Source organism: Cydia splendana, chromosome 3 (assembly GCF_910591565.1).
Source record: "Cydia splendana chromosome 3, ilCydSple1.2, whole genome shotgun sequence".
Taxonomy (NCBI): domain Eukaryota; kingdom Metazoa; phylum Arthropoda; class Insecta; order Lepidoptera; family Tortricidae; genus Cydia; species Cydia splendana.
This window is the reverse complement of record NC_085962.1, coordinates 199866-222238: the sequence shown is the minus strand read 5'-3', so window position 1 is coordinate 222238 and position 22373 is coordinate 199866. Positions and strand designations below refer to the sequence as shown.

General features: G+C 39.9%; 1 protein-coding gene across 1 annotated transcript; it reads left to right on the top strand.

Moving 5' to 3' along the window:
* Positions 1–6311: 6311 nt before the first annotated feature.
* LOC134806341 (trypsin beta-like) lies at positions 6312–22373 on the top strand. Its single transcript, XM_063779549.1, has 6 exons — positions 6312–6506; positions 7929–7970; positions 11834–11987; positions 20913–21165; positions 21615–21770; positions 21993–22373. Exons 1-6 carry the CDS (start codon positions 6320–6322, stop codon positions 22176–22178), a joined length of 978 nt encoding a protein of 325 aa, XP_063635619.1. The 5' UTR covers positions 6312–6319; the 3' UTR covers positions 22179–22373.

Sequence of the window (22373 nt, the reverse complement as noted above, 5' to 3'; positions counted from 1 at the left end):
CCTAAACCAAACACAAGTTAATAAAATAGTCTACTTCATTTAGCATAACACCATCCCTATTATCCTCGCAATTTAAAAAGTCGTATGTTGTTATGAAAGTCGTATGCAGTTGTTACGTTTTAGATTAGCACGGTAGTATTGAAAACAAATCGTCATGTTTTTTCCAAATTCTACTGAAGTTATCTGTTTACTACAAGCGAAAAGTGATTCCACTGTCCTTGGTATGAACTAAAATAACTTCTGCACCACTTCACGACACATGAATATATTTTTAATTACAAAAAAACGTTGTTTTTATAAATCAATTTAGCCATTTGTCACTGACTGTCATCTCGGTGGTACTGAGATTGCCAATCGAGCAGTTTGTAAGTACCGCCTATCGCGGGGTAGTTTGCGTTGGGTCATAATTGAGCGGACAGAATACTTCCATGTATAGCATTTCGCTGCTGCCAGGATATTTGATATTTGCGGTAGTAATGCAGTCGGCAGTAATACTGCAGTTGGCAGCAGTATTGCAGGGCGATATTACTGTTTCTAATGCCAAAATCGATGTCGCTGACAGGGTTTTTGGCATTTGCGGTAGTAATACAGTCGGCACACTCGGCAGTAGTATTGCAGCGCGCAAATGTCGAAATCGATATCACTGCCAGGAGTTTTTAATTAATATTTTTATTTACATTTGCAGTAATATAGTCGGCAGTAATATCGCAGTCGGCAGCAGTATTGCAGTGCGATATTACTGCCTTACTGTTTTAAATGACAAAATGGATGTCGCTTTCCACTCTGGACGACCGGCTAAAGCAAGACAGAGGCAGAGGGCCCTTTTTATACATATCGGGTGGCAGAACTTCTCACTTCCCAGGAGCAGTAGGAATGTTTCTTCCCAACAGCTCTCCACAAACTGCCCTGCGTTGACTGATTGTACTGGTCTGTCAGCAGGCGATGGGGTCGTCAGTGTCGTCACATCGCTACGTCCATATTCATGTCTACCCATCAAGAACCTATAGGTGCTCCGGACATTTGTAAGGCGTGCGCCGAGTTTAAGCCAACACGTGGGGCCCTTTTGACATTTTAATGAGATGTAGTACTCGTAGTAGTAGTAGTAAAACACTTTATTGTACAAAAAGAAACATAAAACATGAAAAAACACACAAAGTTTTATAGTACAAAGGCGAATGTATCTCTTTCAGGGATCTCTTCCAGTTAACCTTTGAGCAATTGAAGAGAAAGAGAGGAGAGAACGGTAGACATAAAATCTGTACTAAACGGCATTAAAATATGAGATATTTTGGATACATCGAGATATAGATATGGTTCCCTTATAATAGATTACGTAATGATAAACTCTCATGTATTGAAATGTAGGAAACAAGAATATATTTGTACGAGGAATTTAATGTAAGTACTTACCTATTGATATAATATAATACAAACAGTCTGAAAATAATTTGGGGTATTAATTATATTCAGAAGCCCTTCTTCTTCTTCTCGTGTCGATGGTTTCGTATTTCATATTAAGCGGGACCAGAAGGTAGCGACGGACAGAAGCCCTTATATCACATCATATCCTTTTTAGAGTTCCGTACCTCAAAAGGAAAAAAACGGAACCCTTATAGGATCACTTTGTTGTCCGTCCGTCCGTCTGTCTACTAAGACCTTTTATCTCGGGAACGCGTGTATGTATCGAGTTGAAATTAAAGCATAAGGTCCTAAAAGCTGTGAAAAATTCAAACTTCTAAGTTATCGGAAAAAAAGATACTTGTCCGGTTTTTTTAAGATGTACCTGTTATTAAACTACCTTAGTAATTATAACTATATAGGTAGAAAAACTCCGCGAGCCCTTATAAAGCTCTGCTTTTTGCTAGTTTATATGTAAAAGCACTATGTAATTATACTATATAATAAATTTGTCTAAGTTTCAAGTGTTCATGAACTTTAATTCTGAACCATTTAGGTACACCTTAGGTATTCTGCTAGATAGATACGGACCTACCACAAAACTGAGCTGAACAAAAGTTTCTCTTTACCTCGGGCTTTCCCGGAAGCATGGGAACCGGCTTATAAATAACGCAACTCGTGATATTCTTAATGCTAACGTAGCACAGGCGAGGCAAACGTTTAGCCAATCAGGTACTGGGACTTTGAGGCAACAACTTTAATAATAACACGACATCAAACTTCAGCAGAGATTCGGGTAATCCGGACCCTATCGGTAATCCGGCTGGTCAGATCCTTCGACAGTATATGACAAGCTATTTTATACTACAATGATATTCATATTGGTATGGTATACAGGGTAGCGATATACAACTGAAAATAAATATAATATACTAGGACGTGTTTTTACGTTTTTTTTCTATCGAGTCAAGCCTTTTAGTTGAGTATGCCTTGTACAAATATAGTCTTAATCCAGTAACTTTGTCGAATTTTGTAACCTGGCTCTTTTGCGTCAAATCCGGTAGTTCTGATTTTTTGCAGACTTGTTTATGATGTTGGCCCAATTAATAATCCAAGTTTGTGACCTCGAGCGCCGAACGCAACTTTGTCAACCCTGTTTTTGCGGTACGAACTTGTGGCTACCGGGCCAAATCAGCTTTGATTAACCTTAGAAACAATTGTGCCAACCGGCATCGCCTGAGACAAAAGTGTATACTCACTGCACTTAGCCTACGAATACAAGTTCGAAAAAATTATACATTTTGAAAGGCTTTATCTCGGAAAATATTAGATGTACAGAGACAATTCTAGTGTCTTATTGTAGCAAATTTAGTGTACTTTAAAAAGGCCCTAGGAAGTTACTATCAAAAACTAGTACTTTAGGGTTATAATCGCCCAAATCTAAAAAAAATTGCGGTTTATTCGATTTTTGACAAAGTTGCGTTCGGCGCTCGAGGTCACAAACTTGGATTATTCATCATAAACAAGTCTGCAAAAAATCAGAACTACCGGATTTGACGCAAAAGCAAAATGTATAATTTTACTGTATTATCTAGTTTCCGTGTGATTTTTTTCACGGCATTGCACCGGCACTTTGGACTAGCGCCACCTCAACTCTTTGTAATGGCTCCTCTACACGTTGGCCCATCATAGTGGGCCAATATGATGGACCATCGTGTAGAGGAACCATTAGGTATGCTACATTAGCTGCCTTTCCCCTGAGGCGATGATGCGGGAATCAATCAATAGCATCAGGTATCTTCTCCGCTTCGCTGGGTTACAACCAATACTATTGGTTGATTCTTATCTCCGCCTCAAATGGAAAGGCAGCCTTAAATACCACTGGTTCGTTGAGCGATAAGCTCGCTTGTTCGCTGAGCGATGCCAACGCTGCAAGCGCTGTGGGGGCAGCCTCGCGGCGGGAATTGCTAACTCCCCTTAAAATTTAACGCACAATTTAGGGTGTGCTCCTTCACACTGATTCGTTGAGCGATCAGCTCGCCTGTTCGCTAAGCGATGGCAACGCTGCAAGCGCTGTGGGAGCAACTCCGGCGGGAATTGCTAATTCCCTCACTTTTAAACACACACACCCGCTTTTAAATTGGACTATGGAACAAACCTGATAGAGTAACATAGTTTCGGACTTGCTCACCTATAATTATAGGGCACTGATATTTTTAATTGCTAACCAAAAACTACTAAATGTAAAATATTTTTCTACCTACCTATTACTCTTTGCATATAATTACACGCGAGATATGTTATGTAAATATTCATGCCAAGATTCATGTAATTTAGGTAAGCGGTAAGCATGTGTCGTTCCAATACGAGAGCGGAACTTCGATTGTATGAGAGTGGCTAGTACGTGTGACTCTTTAATAATATATAATTACAAAGTAAACTTGTCTCGAAAACACCGGCTGTACCTAAGTACTACAAATAAATCGCTATACCTACATATGTACATACAAGTTTGAAAGTTATCAATAGTTATCATTGAATCTTAACCGTATATTATAGTCGTATGTCTAAGTTTGCCTCACAATAACTTCCTTGTACAATTATATTACTCCTTGGAGTCTTGTTCACTAATTTGTCGAACTCTATATTCACTGAGAACTAAGTTCAAAGACGAGTGAATATAGACTGTCAATGTCCACGCAAAGACGTATTATTAGACAGGGCATCTTAGCGTTAGTTATGTCTTGGGTAAATGTCGGACATTCTCAAACTTGATGCGAGTATTTTTTTTTTATAAAGGAGGCAGAGCAGACGAATTGCCTGATCGTAATCAATTACCGTCGCCCGTGGCGATCTGCAACACCAGAGGGTTGCAAACGCGATGCTGGCCTTGTAGATGCCATTACGCTCTTTTCTTGAAGATTTATTTAATTGAAGGCCGGGCGACAATTCGTTCCACAGGTTGGCTGTGCGAGAAATTTGGCCGACCTTTTTCGTCATTAAAAACGGCGACACGGTAACTGTGTTCAATAAAAAATACAAAGATCTGTGGTAAATCAGGCGATTCGTCTGCCCGTTCACCTCCATAAAAAGGAACCATTCATAAAAAGGTGAACTTTCGCTGCACTACGTAGGTAGGTAGGTACATTTGAATACTGTCGGTGATAAGATAAGCGACGCCTTGCGAGGAGAAACATAATTTGGGAGAATGCCATTCCATATTGTAAAAGTCTCTGCAAGGATTGGAGCTTATAAATTGCACCTAATTTCAGGCTATAGTCTTGAACTCTGGCACTGCGCCCTCGTATGTTAACTTATTGTCTTATTATTGCTTGACAATGTGCCAGGCACGAAGCGTTCATTATGATATTTGTTCGTACGTCTAGGAGTAGATTGTCCAGAAGTACTAACAGTAAGCTAAGCTGCAGAGATAACGGACCCCCTCCTGCAAACAAGGGGTCAGGTATATCTGCAGCTTACTGTACTAACAACTTTATTAAATCTTCACTTTACCTATTTTTCACGATAATGGCGTTTGGTTTTACTGTCAGGTCCTCAGGCCTTTAGTGAAACTCAAACAGTTAAAATTAACAAATCCATTAGAATAACAATTAACCTACGCGTTTGATCTCTATACCTAATGCCACGAAGGAACAAATATACATCCATATACCTACTGTCAAACACATTACCTTTGCGTCGCGTTGTCGGATAAAAATGTATACAACATTTAACAAACATAGGGTTAAGATACTTCTGGTTCAATTAATCTTCACTGTATAAATAATTCAACTAGAACAACTTCTGAATCCTTTTAGCGAGTCCCCGAGGTCTGAACACAAAGTTAAGATTCCACCGAAACTTGACATCTCTTGTAGCGGCCGCAACTCGAACAAATTAAACTAATTTCATTACAGATTGGTCCAAACAACGACATCTACTACCTGAAACTCCTTAATTGGATTTAGAAGTTTTAAAACACCCCAATTCTCAACTTTACACCCTTTTCAGGAGTTTTAAATAATGAACACTGTTATTACGAGCATAATAACTGTTAAGAGACGCGTTTTCAGTAAAAAAGCGGTTTAAATGAAACGCCTGTCAAAACGTAATAGCAAAGTTTCGAGAACGCCGCTTTGCGGGAAATTGTATTGTTTTCGCGGAGCTCGCGTTTCTTAACGGAATTAAAGTGGAAATTGAGATCACTTGTTTTTGCTTTCTGCACTTAACACTACACTTGTTGTTTTCCGGTTAAATTCTTTGCGTTTATTTCTGATTTTCTTTGAGGTTTAATTTCGATAACCTATTTCATGTTTGAGGTTTGAGGTGAAAATTAGTGACTGATGAATTGACGATTTCGATTACCTTCTTTTGTAATGTTCTAATCAAGTACATAATGTTCTTATGCTATGTATCTACATACTTTATTGAGGATAATATGTTACGCCTTTAACCACTAGCTCAGATAAAAATATCTCTAGGTAGGTATCTTGTCCCGCCCGAGTACAGAAACGCATGAAACCCTTATCTATGCATTTTATGATTGATTGAGTTGCATTTTACGAATTCTTTAGGTAGGTACAATAACTTGTTCGTAATTTCGTGGTTTTCAAATAGATACGTAGTTGCTTTAGGTATAAGTCAGGCAGTCCAGGGAGTAGGAGGTATCGATAAGAACTTATATTTTAACGGGACCGGAGTCTCAAGTTACATTGCGTATTTACCAGCAACAATGTGCTCTCCCATATTAAACTACTTTTTCTATCAAGCATATTTTTAAATATCGCTTGCGTCTGTACCTGCTTGATAAATAGGTACAAAAATAATAAATAAAATTTACCACTAGGTACTCTTAACCTATAAAACTTTTGTAATCAAAAATCCAACGCCTATTTGCCTTTGCGATATTTTCATTTCAGTCATGACTCGTTTGCTTATATTTTACATAATACATGTGCTTGTAAATGGTCTGGAAGAGAGTATAGATTATTCTGGAATCGCGAACGAGGTGGAGAGGAATAAAGACAATATTCTGGAGTTTTTGAACACCACTCGAGTTCGGGATATTTATAAAGTGCAGTATTTTAAGCTGCTGGACAAACTAATTGGTACGTTTTTGATTTTGTGATTTTAGCAGGCTAAATGCATTTATATGATTTTATACGAAACTATCGACCCGCCCCGGCTTTTCACGGGTAAACCTTAAAAAATTATACACCAAAACCTTCCTCAAGAATTACTCTATGTATAGGTGAACCCCGCATGAAAATCCGTTCATTACTTTTTGAGTTCATCGCAACGTCGCTAGTCGCTACAGTTTGTTTTATAAGATGTTAGTGACAAATCGTCACGTTGAGATATATTACGGTTTGTCAGCACCGTTTGATTCCATCGCCCAAATTGTAGGGTACTTGTCAGCCGTCGCAAAGTGTGGGATATAGTGTGAAGTGTCAATGTCTGACACGAAAAAACATGATTCTTAAAAAAGTCGAACAAACAATATTGAAAAAATTTAAAAGCCTTTTTAATTTTTTCATCCCTTTCGAAAAGTGCGGTTATATAATCCCAGCCGAGGCTGTCACGACAATAATTTGTCACTAGACTGACTACGCTGCCAGTGTTTAACTATAAATAGGTTTCTGTTTGTCTGGGTTTTAATCCTTTACCAAAATATTCACTAGAGCCTGTCTATGCATGTAACTTTGCACCGATTTGAAAGTGTAATGTTCATAGAAATATGACGTTAATTATGACACTACCACACTTTAGCACCGCACCGCACCTATGCTAACAGAGGGTTCAACCGTCAACATAGTCAATCCGTTTCGTGTAAAATTATAAATAGATTTTAAGTCGAACCCAGCTAACTCTGCATGCCATTTGCAATTACTAAGTGTGGTGACGACATTATTAATGTTGATTTTCTATGACGTTTATAAAGACAGCCCCTCACTTTGTTCTAAGTATACATACTCATTTCGGTTTAATGTTATCTAGACGGACTCTATTCTTGAACTGGGGCGGACAACGATGCCACAATTGAAAAGCCTTTATAATTTTTGCATCCGTTTCCAGTGCGGACATCTTTCCCCGGCCCGGGCTGCCACGGGTATAATGTGACACGAGACTGACTGACTATCCTGACAGCGTTTCTCTATAAATACATTAAATAGCTCTCTGTTTATCTGGGTTTTAATCCTTTACCAAACAAACTCTGTTTTATCTGTCAGCTGTAGACCTCGCTAATTAACACTTCCCAATTTAGTCATTGCGAAAAAATATAAATAACGATATCAGGACCTAGCCAAGGTGACAAATCGGACATCAACTAACGCCAAACTGAAACAATAGTTCCCGATTTGCTGATACAGTCTGTGCGGAAGGAGAAGAATCGTGGAATGTAACGGGCCCAATACATTCCACGACTCTTCTCTTTCGGAACAATGTATGTAGGTAATTATTATATAGATTTACATATATTAGGTAAGTATATAATTTACGATGTGGTAAGTATATTTTATTTGTTACAGACAATGAAAAAGATATGTTGGAAGAATCTGACGGGAGAAGAGGTATTTCTTTTAGTACTTTCCAAAAATAATAATGAGTGAGTGTGAGTAATACGTTTTCTCGGGGGAGCCTCACCCCTAGGGAACGCGTCCCCAGGTGGCGGATCGGGGAACGCTCGGCAGATATGTCGGGTAGGAGGGAAATAAAATACCTCCCGCGGACCAACAGGCCGGAGAAGGACACTCCGCATCAAACCCCTGTCGAGAGCTGCTTCAACATATTTGGAGTAAAGGTCGCGATAGTGCTGGAGGCTCGGCCAAGCCTACAGAAGGGATGGCGGCGGAAGAACTTGAAAGAGTCAACGGCGGCGCCCACGCCTTGTGAAGGCGACGGTCTTGGCGTCAGGTGGTAACCGGCCGTAAAACTATAACCAAATCAAATCTTCTTGTGCAAAACAGTATGAAAGTAAAAGGAAATGGGAAAACGATAAAGGTTAGGGCGTCCCCCGTAAGCGACGTAGATGTGATGAATGCGACTGAGAAACGATGTCATTATACTAGGGCGTCCCCCGTAATAAGCGACGGTACTGACAAGTGTAAACACCCACTGAACAAAACTAGATGCTTACGCATCAGACTAGGCACATGGAATATTGGCTCCATGACTGGACGCAGTACAGAGTTAAGTCAAATACTAACTGATAGAGGCATTAATATATGTTGCATTCAAGAGACAAAGTGGAAAGGGTCTAAGTCTCGAGATATTGGACACGGGTACCAACTTATTTATCACGGAGTAGACACAAAACGCAATGGGGTCGCTGTGGCACTAGACGAAAATTTGAAACAGAGAATAGTCAACATAGAGCGTAAAAGTGACCGTCTTATCGCTGTGAAGCTAGCTATGAACAACCAACCGGCCTTGAATATAATTTCAGCATATGCTCCACAAGCTGCATGCCCTTCCGGAGAGAAAGAGCACTTCTGGGAGGATTTTGATGAGCTTTTGCTTAATATACCTACGGAGGAGTCAATACACATAGGAGGCGACCTAAACGGGCATGTGGGTGCCACAAGTGGGGTTCATAGGGATATACACGGAGGGTTTGGTTATGGTACACGGAACCAGGCAGGGATAGACATTCTGAATTTTGCTAGTAAATACAATTTTAAAATAATTAATACCTTGTTTAAGAAAAAAGAGGAACACCTAATAACGTACAAATCTGGAAACTCATCAACCCAAATAGATTTCATAGTTGCATCCCAATCATTGAGTAAAAGGTATAGGGACTGTAAAGTTATACCCGGGGAGGCACTAACCGCACAACATAGGCTGTTAGTGGCGGTCCTGGACCTGCCGAGACCCATTTGGACTCCTATCGATAAAACCGAGCGCATAAAATGGAGAGAGATGCACAGTCGCAGTCTCGATGAATTGACTACGCAGATGCGTAGTCAATTCATCGAGAAAGTCAGAACATACCTAGAACAGGACATCACCAGAGATAAGCCAGCTGATCAAATGTGGGCAGACTTTGAATTATTCTGCCAAGATAGCGCTAAGGAGACTTTAGGGATATCTAAAGGATACAGGAGCATCACTAAAGATACGACATGGTGGAATAGTGATATAAAAGAAATTCTAAGAACCAAACGAGAGGCATTCAAACTATGGCAAAGAACTGGTCTCGAAGAGGACCGGGAGAACTATAAGTCACTAAAAAGTATCACTAAATCAGCAGTACAGTCAAGAGCGGTATCAAGAAAAGATTTCTATGAAAGACTGGAAAATGCCCCTGATGAAAACGCCATATACAAAATAGCTAAAGAGCGACATAGATCCACATTAGATACTAAGTATAACAAATACATTAAGGATGACCAAGGTAGGCTGATGACAGACAACAAAAACATAAATAACAGATGGAAACAATACTATGAAGTACTCCTGAACGAGGAAAATCCAAGTGAACCACTACCTACGATGCCTCACTGTGAAGGTCCAATTGATTGTATTACGCCATCAGAAATAGGATCTGCCCTACGTCAAATGAAGTACCATAAATCTCTCGGCCCGGATAATGTACCTGCTGATATATGGAAACTATTAGGCGTAGAGGCACTACCTTGGCTCACAGACCTAATGAACAAAATACTAATACAGCGACAGATACCACCCTCCTGGAGAAGAAGCTACCTATGCCCTATATTCAAAAATAAAGGTGACATCGCAGACTGTAATAACTACAGAGGGATAAAACTAATGTCGCACACCCTCAAGCTGTGGGAGAGAGTCATTGGTGCAAGGTTAGCAGTCATAACGGAAACAACTGAGAACCAGTTCGGCTTTAAAGCAGGGAGGTCTACAATGGAGGCCATACAGACTATTAGGATTCTTATGGAAAAATATAGAATAAACAAGGAGAATCTGTTTATGGTCTTCATTGACCTAGAAAAGGCGTTCGATAGGGTCCCAAGAAACCTAGTGTGGCAATCACTGCGAGCGCAAAAGGTACCTGAGGTCTATGTCAGTCTGATACAAGATATGTACCGTGACATCAGCACACAAATCCGTAGCCCCGCAGGTGTAAGCGATCCATTCCGGGTCAAAGTTGGAGTACACCAGGGATCGGCTCTAAGCCCTATGTTGTTTAATCTAACAATGGACTATATAACCCAGGAAGTCCAAAAGGAGATACCATGGAACATGTTGTATGCTGATGACATCGTGCTAATAGAGAAAAGTGCCTCGGAACTTCAGAAAAGTTTCGATCAGTGGATGTCAGAGATTGAAAGACACGGCCTACGAATCAGTCGCACGAAAACAGAATTTATGGAATGCGACTTCGGAGGTTCTGAACCAATCGGCTGCGACATAACTATCGACGACAACAACTTACATAAAGTGTCCCGTTTTAAGTACCTTGGCTCTGTGTTAACGGCCGATGCACGCATAGATGAAGACGTGAGTCACAGAGTTAACACGGGATGGTTAAAATGGAGATCGCTGACTGGGGTACTTTGTGACGCTAAAATGCCTATTAAACCAAAGGCAAAGTATTTAAGACTGTCGTCAGACCAGCTATGCTGTATGGCTCTGAATGCTGGGCCGCCTTGAAGAAACATGAGCAACAACTTCATACAGCGGAGATGAAAATGCTTCGCTGGGCAGGTGGCGTAACGCGCTTAGACAGAGTGCGGAACGAATATGTACGAGGATCCTTCTAGGTGGCACCTGTAATTGAAAAACTCAGAGAAGGGAGACTCCGATGGTATGGCCACGTAATGAGACGGGACGACAACTATTCCGTGAAAACCGTGCTCAATATCGCCACCAAGCAAAGTACAAGGGGCAGACCTCCGGCCTCTTGGTGGTCCACTGTCAAAAGAGACCTGAAGACGCAAAATATCCCACCACTGACAACACGGGACAGATTGTCCTGGCGCAGACGCACAAGAAGGCCTGACCCCAAATGAAGTTGGGAATAGGGCAGGATGATGATGATGAGTGTGAGTAATACGTTATTTGTACTAGGTAAGTACTCGTAACAGCAATAACAGCATCACCCTTAACTGTCAAACACATCTTCGCTTGTTTACATTGTGGACGGCAGTAAGGTCAATGTGGGGAAGAACGGTCATATACCGGTGTATACAATTCTTGGTTTGGAAGACCGTCATGGGGCAAGAATACACATACGAGAGAGAACGATGAGTCTACATAAAATATACAACTCACTTTACCAAACAGTTCATCGCTCGGACACTGCCAGAAAGGAAAAATTTCGCTCATTCTGCTCTATTAACCTTCTATAAGTGAAGTTTGTGTTCAAACTCAAGAATTAGAAGCAACGAAAGAGCTTGTAGACGGTTTTCCCATACAGATGGTCTTCTCCACATTCTTACACAATCTTTGCCTTCAGGGGTGTCATCAACACGTCGCATCGTGTCAGGACGGAACACATCGATAGAAGCCGTACCCTGGCAGGTGTCTCTCAGAGAGAAGACCTTCCCGATCTGTGGCGGCTCCGTCATCACCGACTTATGGCTGCTTACAGCGGCTCACTGTCTCCTAAGGTGAGTCGTAGGAGCCACAACAAGTGTCTCCTAATGCAGAACGGAACACAACCAAGGGTCTGATTGAATAAATAGCGTACAAGCCATGCTGCGACAGAAATAACTACACAACACGCTACTCAGTCTCTCATTTCTACTCCGTACATTATGCGGTAAAGAACTTTGGCAGTCAAAAGTTGACATTAGACAATAGGGTCAAAAACAATACGGTGTTCGCGTCTTTCCTGTAGACATACACAAGAGTTAAGGACTATTAAGGTTAATTTTCTTATTTAACCCTTATCCACGTGAAAAGGTCCTCCTTTTATTTAGAGAACTATGATAAAATCATTACTTACATGCCCACAAGCTGTTAACTATTGCCCACAGGAGAGAAAACTAGCGTGTTCGCGCGAACTGTACATTTTTCTCTCCTGTGGGCAATAGTTAACAGCTTGTGGGCATGTAAGTAATGATTTTATCACAGTTCTCTGAATAAAAGGAGGACCTTTTCACGTGCATAAGGGTTAAATAAGAAAATTAACCTTTATAGCCCTTAACTCTTGTGTATGTCTACAGGAAAGACGCGAACACAGTTTTGTTTTTGACCCAATAGGCTATTAGATCACAAGTTTTTACTAACGGTAGGTATCAGGTTTGTTTTACTTTACCGTGGTAATGGTACAGATATCATACACGATAGTATAAAAGCATCTTTGTAGTACATGATCGTGTCCTAGGATTTCCTTCCCTCTATAACCGACGTGCCCATCTAACTAGGCATCTCCCCGAACGTATAACTAGTCCGAACAATGCTGGCGTGAATCCCTTACAATCACACGGCAGCCCGGAGCAAATTGATCAGTCGTGGATACACGAGTATTCCCTTTGGTTGTACAAGTCAACTGTACGAGTCGAGTTACCGGGACAAACAGTGTAAATAGGGCCTTTGTGACGTGACGTTTACAAGAAGTACCTATGTATTTTCTGTCATCAATAATTTTTTATGCATCTTTTATTACCAAATGTGCTTTTACTGTATGTAGTCATTTACTACATTTACTACTCATCTGTGATTGTGAGGTTGCCTTATTTTATACATCCTTTAGCAACCTTTTGTATCAGGGGGGGGCAGTCAAGATAACAAGTTAAACGCCAAAGTGTTAAAACATAATATAGGTAGGTAGGTATAAAAAGTCAGATTCTACGAAAAGTCACGTGACTACCCAAGTAACAATTTGTGGTTCTATAGTAGTCGATAGAACGTTTCCCAAATACCACCTAAGGTCCTATAAAAGACCAAAGAAGATTGTATAAAGCCGAAATGGCGCATCTTATGTGCCATTCAGTGATATAATAGACCTGTAGCAGTGTCAGTCGTGACGTTTTATGTCTATAAAAGTGATGTGATGATCACTTTTGTGCTAATTTGTTGTCAGTAACGCCATTATAGTGTTAATTTATACTATAGTGGCATTTGAGATTCCATTATAGTGCTTGTTTTATACTATAGTAGTATTTGAAATGGTATTATAGTGCTTTTTTATACTATTGTAGAATTCATAGTTCCTTTACTACGAAATTTGCTATCAAGTTTTCCATCAACTGTTGTGAGTGGTTTTGTTGTGTGTTTACTTCACAAAAACGGTACTAAGTAAAATGGTGATAAGTAAAGACTTTATATTAATATGCGCCATTTAGATGTCGAATAATTCGGTCCTTAGTGCAAAAAGTATATGGGACGGAAGTTTTACCGTTAGAATAGTATTAGTTTAATGAGGAATTTTAAATGCCCCCTCGATTTATTTATGTTTTTAATAAAATAATTTAATAAAATATTATGATATTCACCATAGTTACTACTATACAGCCAAGAAGTAAATCCGACGCTTTTATAGGCTAACTATAGAACTTACGACGAAATATTCACCGCCATCATGATTAAAATTAGGGCTCCAAAAGAATTTTGCTGTGACCCAGTTACACCTACAAACTCTTTAGAAAGATATAGGAATTTTTTTTAATTTAGATTCATTACTGTTGTTTCCTTTTTCAGTGTGATTGGTAAAAAAAATGTGCTAATAATGGATGTCGATAAATATCTAAACCGTCACAATTTTATGCTTGTATTAAATCATTGATGATAAATCTCACCTACAGTCACTAATATCACTGGGGTCTTTTTTATCAATTCATTGAAATATAAAAATATTTTGTACGGAAGCACATTATGTGGCTTAGGCCTGAACTTATATAAGCAATATATAAGTAGCCAATACAGATCAAATTTATCATTTACAAGTAGTCGTTTTCTACCTTTATGTATCTAACTCGGTTTATAAAAGACATAAAAACTCAACTATAACGCTGTTGTCTTTTAAAAGAAAAAACAAAACCACTATACAACAGTTTTGTGATATAAAAGAGTCATTGTGACGTTTACAGCGATGAGATATAATAGGGATTTAAAAACTACTAAAGCGCTTTTTAACGCTATAAATATGTCCCAAAAACGCTACTATAGAGCAAAACAGTTCTATAATAGTGTTCATATGACTACTAAAGTATTATTTATTTATTTATTTAAACTTTATTGCACAAAGTATATACAAAAATGTACAAATGGCGGACTTAATGCCAAATGGCATTCTCTACCAGTCAACCATAGGGCCAAACAGACATCTACAATTGGTGCAGAGAGAGAAATATACCTATTCAGTGAATATAAAAAAAGCAAACTATACATATAAACTACATAAATAAATAAAATATATATAAACTACTACATATTTATACAATACATACTATAAATATAATAATGATGGATATTATTCGAACTCTTGTTTTAGCAAATGCTTACGCAACAACCGCTTAAAAGAAAACTTACTTGGAGCTTGTCTAATATTTAGAGGGAGTGAATTCCAAAGACGACTAGCCTGGACGGCGAAAGAATTAGTCATAAAACCAGTACGGTGAGAAGGTATGGTCAGTTTGAGAACGCGGGAGGTACGCAGCTCACATCCTGGACGAGGAGTATCGAAGACGAATTTACTTTTGAGATATCCAGGAGCAGAAGGCTCAAACAGGATCGAAAATAGGATACAAAGGATCCGAAAGGACCTACGACGACGGATGGAGAGCCAGTTGAGCTGCCGGCGATAAAAGGAGACATGATCGTATTTACGAAGTCCAAATATAAATCTAATACAGTTATTGAGTAGACGGTCTAGTTTATTGAGTGATTCCTGAGTGGCATTAGTAGTACACACATCCCCGTAATCAATTATTGGTAACACTAAGGACTGCACTAACATTTTTTTCGTGCTTACAGGCAGAAAGTTTTTAAATTTATATAGAGTTCTAAGTGTACCTGTGACCTTCCGACTTGTCTCCGAGAGCTGACCAGACCAGGAAAGGTTGGAATCTAAAACTAATCCGAGATTCTTAACCCGACTGCTCACCGGAATTACAGTATCCTCAAAAAGGATCGGAGCAACAGGTACTGTACTCAACCTAGACATTTGCCACTGGCTACCTAAAATTATGGCTTGGCATATTATGTACTATAGCAGTGATCTCTAAAGCCACTTTATCCTGAAATCGTTGTATAGCTGGGTTTTTGTCACTGTTAGAACACAAAACTATAGCGGCTTGCAGGGAACCTTAATAGCGCAAACTACTAAAGTATTATGTACTATAGCAGTGATATCTAAAGCCACTATATCCTAAAATCGTTGTATAGTTGGGTTTTTGTCACTGTTAAAACACAAAACTATAGCGGCTTGGCAGGGAACCTTAATAGCGCAAATTAGTTGCATAAAAGTGATTCCAAATACTATTATACAGTAATATTGCTCTATAGTGGTTATATTTGAACCTGTTATAGTACACGCCTATAACGGCTCTATAAAATGATGAAATAAACCTTTACATCAATTGCTTATAGAATATATTAGCTGTATAAGCCTATAGAGCAAAAAGGTGTTGCCAAGCGCTTTTATACGACAGGTGGTCACCTCTCAAACCTTAATACGACGTCTATACAAGCTTTTAGCGATAAAAACTAAAATTATAGGACTAAAATGTTACTTGGGTATTTTCATATACATATTATTTAAGTTTCGATTGGCGTTTCTATTAACGAATTTCATTTTCTCTCTCAGCTCTCAGATCAACTCAATCTTTGTAATAAGTACCTACATATTTACTTTGTCATGGGTCTTGAATAATAATCCCAAGTTCCAGCGCAAACTTTGGATTTTAAAGTTTGAAAATGAAATGGATTTAAAAACATTGTGATGGGTAACTTAGTTTCATTCAATTTGCGTAGGTTCAGAGTTGAGGGCAATAGGAACGAGGCCAGGCATCGAACCCCGTCCCCTCTAGGTCGGGAATAGAGAGCAATTTCAATCTATCCTCAAGAGAATTGTGTTTTTTCCGATGCAAAACAGCGGCGTCAAATAAAACTGCGAAACGGGGACATACGTTTGGTCCTGTGAGTCCTAGTGCCATGCCGCAGTGAGAAGAGAAAAGTACAACTCTTGAGGACAATTTTAAGTTTAAAATCTCTACTTGGAGCTCGACGCGATGCAGATTTAGCAATTGGTTATGTTTGGTTTTGATACGACCTACCTAGCCGTTTGTCCTGGTGATTAGCGTGCATTACAGGAACGATATTCACTTTATTTTGGATGCACCAATCAGCGTGAGCGATTTTCAAGGTCGTATCAAAATAAGATCAAACTGTAACAAATAAACTACTTGAATACTTACTTGAACAAATTATTAAATTTGAATCGGATCGGAATAAGTTGTAGCAGGGTTCATTAATAGAATCAGGCGTTACTTTGCGGAAATCCATATTAATTAATACTAATATATTACTTTGCTAATATAATATACATTGACTAGCACGCTATCTTTTCGCCGATTAGCAAAGTTATATTTTGGTATTAATTTGTAGAAGGGTTATTCGCGCCCAATAATAAACGCAAGCGATTGTATCATATCAATGTCAAAACAATGAGAGATTCAAAACTCTAAATACTGCTATTTGCACCTTCAGTAAAATTTGTAATTTCTAAATTTTTATATACACCACCAATTATTTGCGGGATTTGTTGTGAAAAGTACTTTGTCTGTTGTGCCCCTAACTAGGCATATTTGCGTCCAGCTGTCCTACTTGTCCACACTGTGTGTGTCCAGACCGGAGTTTACGACAGTCGAAGGAATTTATCGTTAGATCGAAACGTGCAATATCCGTCGCATTAGGACCGACGTGTTTCTGTCCCGCCGGCTTGTTAGATTCAATCGATATGTTGTTTGTTCTGTTCGTACATTCTAGTTTAGAACGTATACTTTGTTGTCGTCAATGTTGTCTATTCACATCACCTTCACAAGATGAAGCGTATAAGATAGTAGTAGCCCCCAGTAGGGCTAGTGGGTAGAGGGCCTAAATTGTGCGGTCCTACATGACTGGAAGAAGGGTCAAAGCGTTTCTGACCCTCCCCTACTCTGGCGCGGGCGCCCCGGCGAAGGACGGCCTGGGGCTACCGGGGGCGTCGTGGTGGATCCCATGACGCCCCAAAATGGCATACAGCGGGCAACGCCCGGTGTGGGTTTTGTGGGTAAGCTCCTCCTCGCTCTCACAATCAAAAGAGCCAGGAGGTGAGAGTAGCCCCCAAGAACGCCCCAACTAGCAAAATAGTCGTATAAGAATTGATTTACTCAGCCTGTAATCGTATAACAGCCGAGTTACGGTTGTTGAAGCACCAATATATCGTATAATAGCGGTTAACTCGACTATTTAGCAATTTTCGCTAATTAGTGCTATAATCATGTCGTATAAACGTTTATAGCACTATCTTTTAGCACTTTTATTCCACCTTTTAATAAATGCTGAGTTAGCGCTACTAAATCACTTTTATTCAGCATAATTGTTCTATTAAAATCATATAACAGCTATAGATTAGCTAATTGTCTGAATAAGGCGCTTTAATACAACTGTTACTTAACTCTCTTCTCTGTTGCTATGAAAGCCTATTAAAAGCAATCAAATAACCATTTGGCAACAATGCTGCTGTAACAGCGCGCTTATATCATAATTCGGGTAATGGGGTTCAAACCGCTGTTATAGGAGCTGAAGTGTATTTACAGGTTTTATTCAAAATGTATTCAGCTTAGAGTACTTTTAAAGAGTTTTGAACTACATTAACAGCACAAGTCAGCCATGTTGACGTTTCAATATAGCCCGGTGGCCAACTGCATGAAACCCTACCTGACAAAAAAATAGAATAATCCTACTCTGTAGGGGTAGCTGACTTTTAGTAGCATCAACTGTTCTTGGTCGACCGCGGCTTAATTTGGAAAATTTTGCGCTAATGGCAAAATAGTGGCACAAAAATTCTATGCTATAAAGCACCAAAAAGCGAAAATAAAAACGTGCTCTCAACTTTTATAGCACATAGATTTGCTAGTTGGGGCGCTAACCTCATACCCGGGGATACGATGTGTAATTGTATTTCTACATTGTCAAAAAAAATAATAGTTGAGAAATATTTTATTATTGCTCTGGGTGTAATAATGAACGAAGCCATACAATGCCGTCTAGTTTAGCTGTCCAAACCGTGGCTCCAATACTTTGCACCTATTTATGCATTTTCTTATTTATTTTGTCTATTCCTGAGGGCCTACCGCGAACCATGTTCGAAGTGTTGCATCTGTGTCGCACTTGTAAATTAGTACGTAAGTGTGACAGGGAGGCAACACGTCGAACGTGGTTCGCGGTAGGCCCTCTGTTTTATATTAGTTAAGTGACATCTCCACCCGATTCCTTTCAATTTTGAAACATACCTTTTGCGTGCCTACTCATCGTCATAGTCATATATCATATACGGCTCCCAATTCTATTCAATATAGGCATCTACTCTATACTATGGGGTCCGTAATCCTAAGGGACCGTCGCGTCGCGGGTCCCGAAAACGGCTTTATTGTCTTGCAGCCCGATTCAGATTTCTTAACTTGTTACGGTTTTGATCTTGTTTTGATACAACCTCGGAGACAGCTCACGGTGGCTGGCGCATGGCATGCGACACGAAGTGAAAATCCACGAGATGCGTACCAATTACCGAGACGATCGTCACGGTCGTATCAAAACCAGTTCGAACTGTAACAAATTGGAGTGTATAGATTTTTTCCCCAAAATCGTTAATTCCGCGTAGAATTTTCATTCGCATTTTTTCCCACCCGAATTTCTACCCAAATACACTCTTTATCACAACATTTTTATTTCTTAGGTTAAAATTTTCTCATAATTAATACTTTCCAAGTCGTCTTATTCGCATTCTTTTTATTTATTAGGCGATAATATTACAATGGTCCCACCGCACTGTTTCTTTTAAAAAAAACATTTAGTTTATAACTTAGCTAGACGGAGCCCCGCGAAGCGGGGCTCCTATTTCTGGGCGGTTTGCCCTTCGGGCATCTGAAGCTACCTAACGAACCTAACCTACTTACACTTTTTTCCCCAAAGTGTAATGTTTTCATGGACGTCACACTAAATTAATAGGTTAGGTAAGCTAAGTTGTAACTAAATATTCATTGAAAGGAAACGGTGCGGTGGGACCACATGGTAATATTATCGCCTAAGAAATAAAAATAATGCAAAAAAAAACGACTTGGAAAGTATTAATTATAAGAAAATTATAGCGTAAGAAATAAAAATGTTGGGATAATTTGAGAATAGAGAAACAAGCGAATGACAAAAAAACGGTATGGGTGGGAAAAATTGCGAATGGAAAATTTGCTACGCGGAATTAACGATTTTGGGGAAAAGATCTATATACTCAACAAATTGTTAAATTGGAATTAACCTCTGGGTTTGCTGCGTGGTATAAAAATACAAAGCGGATTACAGACCTCAATGTTTTGTGTGTTGAGCTGGTCATGTGGAAATATTCGGGTGAATGAAAGCAGCTCAGAGTAAATTGTATTACCTACCTATAAATGAATAGTCTCGCTAGTGGGTTTATATATGTTTATAAATTCTGTCTGTTAGAAGCCCCGACTAAAGAGTAATCACTTTGCGAATACCTACCTACCTTTTTACCTAGTAATTTCATAAAGTTGTGATCTAGGTCTGACGTGACCTTCGTAAAGGCAAACTTTCGTAACTCAGTTGAAGATTTTGTGCGACATACGGTGAAATTGCGCTTATGTTGTACCGCATAGGAACTCTACCTATCCACCAAATATTATCATTGTTATCAAACACTGAGAAAAGTGAAAACAAGACAAAAAAAACCCCAATTAGGCTTCGCCCGGTCTTTAATAAAGATTGGCCTTGACCAATGAATAAGGCAGGTAAATCTACAACAAGCGACCTTCAAGATAATATTTATCTATTAGTATAACAGGGAGACAATTGAAATTAACACGCTTTCCATTGTCGGTCATGGCCCATTCGTTCGCTCGGGAAAAGTTGCTAAAATGTATGGAAAATAGTTGCCGAGTGGCGGTGCTGCAAAACTCAAAAGTTATTTAATTATTTAAAAAAACATAACATAACAGCCAAATGAATACTTTTCGTTTTTCAACCAATATACCCCAAAACTGTTTGCTATCGATGAACTGATTATTTGTCAAACCAAAAAATAGCAAATGGTTAAATGAAGAGATTCTCTGGTGGAAACTTCGCCTTATACCTACTACTAATCATCACCTTGGACTGTCTATATCCAGTTCCTTCTTTCCATTCTTTGTCCGCCTCAGTCAAATCGGTCGCACGCGTCCGCGCCAGTTAGCAACGCGCATACTATTTTTCGTTAACCCGCTCACCCGCTCCGTGCACACGCGCCAGCGTAGCGGATGGCCTCATTGTATGACCTATGTATTGACCTCACAGAATATGGCTAAAGGTTGAAAATAACCCATATATTTGTTCCCCAGGGCCAAAGCCAGCGACCTAAGCGTCCGCCTCGGCTCCTCCTTCAAGACCTTCGGCGGCGAGATGTACGACGTGCAACACAGCTTCGTACACCCGCAGTACGTAATCAAGAGCAAGGTGAACGACGTGGGCTTGGTGCGACTGTACACCCCGCTCCGGTTCTCGGCCAGAGTACTGCCGATAAGGATTATAGGGAGAGAGAAGAGGTTGCATTCCAAGCAGGCAGCCATTGTTTCTGGGTGGGGGAAACTTAAGGTAAGCCTGCGATTTAATACGGTATTAATAAAGGCCACATAGGGTGACTGCTATTAGTTATTGGCCAATACATATTAGTAATTGGCCACTCTTAACAATAAGGCTTCAATTGACTTGTTTTTTTCAGATTTTTAAGGAGTGGCCAATTACTATGAAGTGGCCAATAACTATAGCAGTCACCCTACTGTGTATAATCTTTGTCTTTTGTGACTTTACACACCTGTAGGTATATACTCGTATATTTTGCTCAACACTTGCCAATTTAGTTTACAGTTTCATTATTGGTGCAATAAAGAATATTTACTTACTTACTTTACCACTGATAAGAGGAAATTTAGAGATGATTCACGCTAGAAAAGTCCGGGTCCGCGCCGAGGCGTCCGGCTTGGACTGTTCTAACGTGGTTCTAACGTGAGTCACCCTTTACTTATAATATCTTGTTGTTACAGGAAGGTGGCGCCAGCGCAACAGTTCTCCAATCTGTGACCTTGGCCACCATCTCCATGAAGCTGTGCAAGCGGTCCGGCCTGGACCGCAAGGCCATTGACCCCGCCTCCATGTTCTGCGCAGGCTCCTTCAGACAGAATACTCCTGACGCTTGCCAGGTAAACCACTGTCACTATGTTAGGGAGTCTAGAGACGGAGACAATCTAGAAACAGTTCAAATATCTTTATACATCGACCGTGCCCTGAGCCAGCACTTCATTGGTTGATCTGGGCTAGTGTGCCTTTTGGTCAACAACAAAGTCAAACAGTATGGGCTCTTTAATCCTATCTGAATTATCTCAGGTGATTTTGGTATATTTTATGAAATGTTCTGTTTCCAGGGCGACAGCGGCGGCCCAATAGTGAGCGAGGGGGTCCTGATCGGCGTCGTGTCCTGGGGCCTCGGGTGCGCACGCGGCAACTTCCCCGGGGTCTACGCGCGCCTAGCATACCCCGTCATTCACGACTGGATCATGGGGCACTTGAACTCGTCTGCTGACCCTTCTAAGCCAGAACCCAAGCGATGAATGCAATCTTAACCCTTTGACCGTCAACTGACGCGCGCGGCTACAGCGCAATATCAACCTTCGTGCTGTCCGACAACGCTGCAAAGGGAATATAGGTATTCAAATTTAATACTAGGAGGAAATATATTATTACTTCGTAGCCTACGCATTCATCAAAAGTTTTTTACTAAAATTTTAAGAATATATGAATAAACA

What these genes read in the sequence shown, in the direction of transcription:
- LOC134806341 (XM_063779549.1), top strand. Translation starts at nt 6,320, where the DNA reads ATGACTCGTTTGCTTATATTTTACATAATACATGTGCTTGTAAATGGT. An exon ending in AGAATCTGACGGGAGAAGAG is followed by an intron (nt 7,971 to 11,833) that starts GTATTTCTTTTA and finishes CTTTGCCTTCAG; the next exon opens with GGGTGTCATCAACACGTCGC. An exon ending in GCGGCTCACTGTCTCCTAAG is followed by an intron (nt 11,988 to 20,912) that starts GTGAGTCGTAGG and finishes TTTGTTCCCCAG; the next exon opens with GGCCAAAGCCAGCGACCTAA.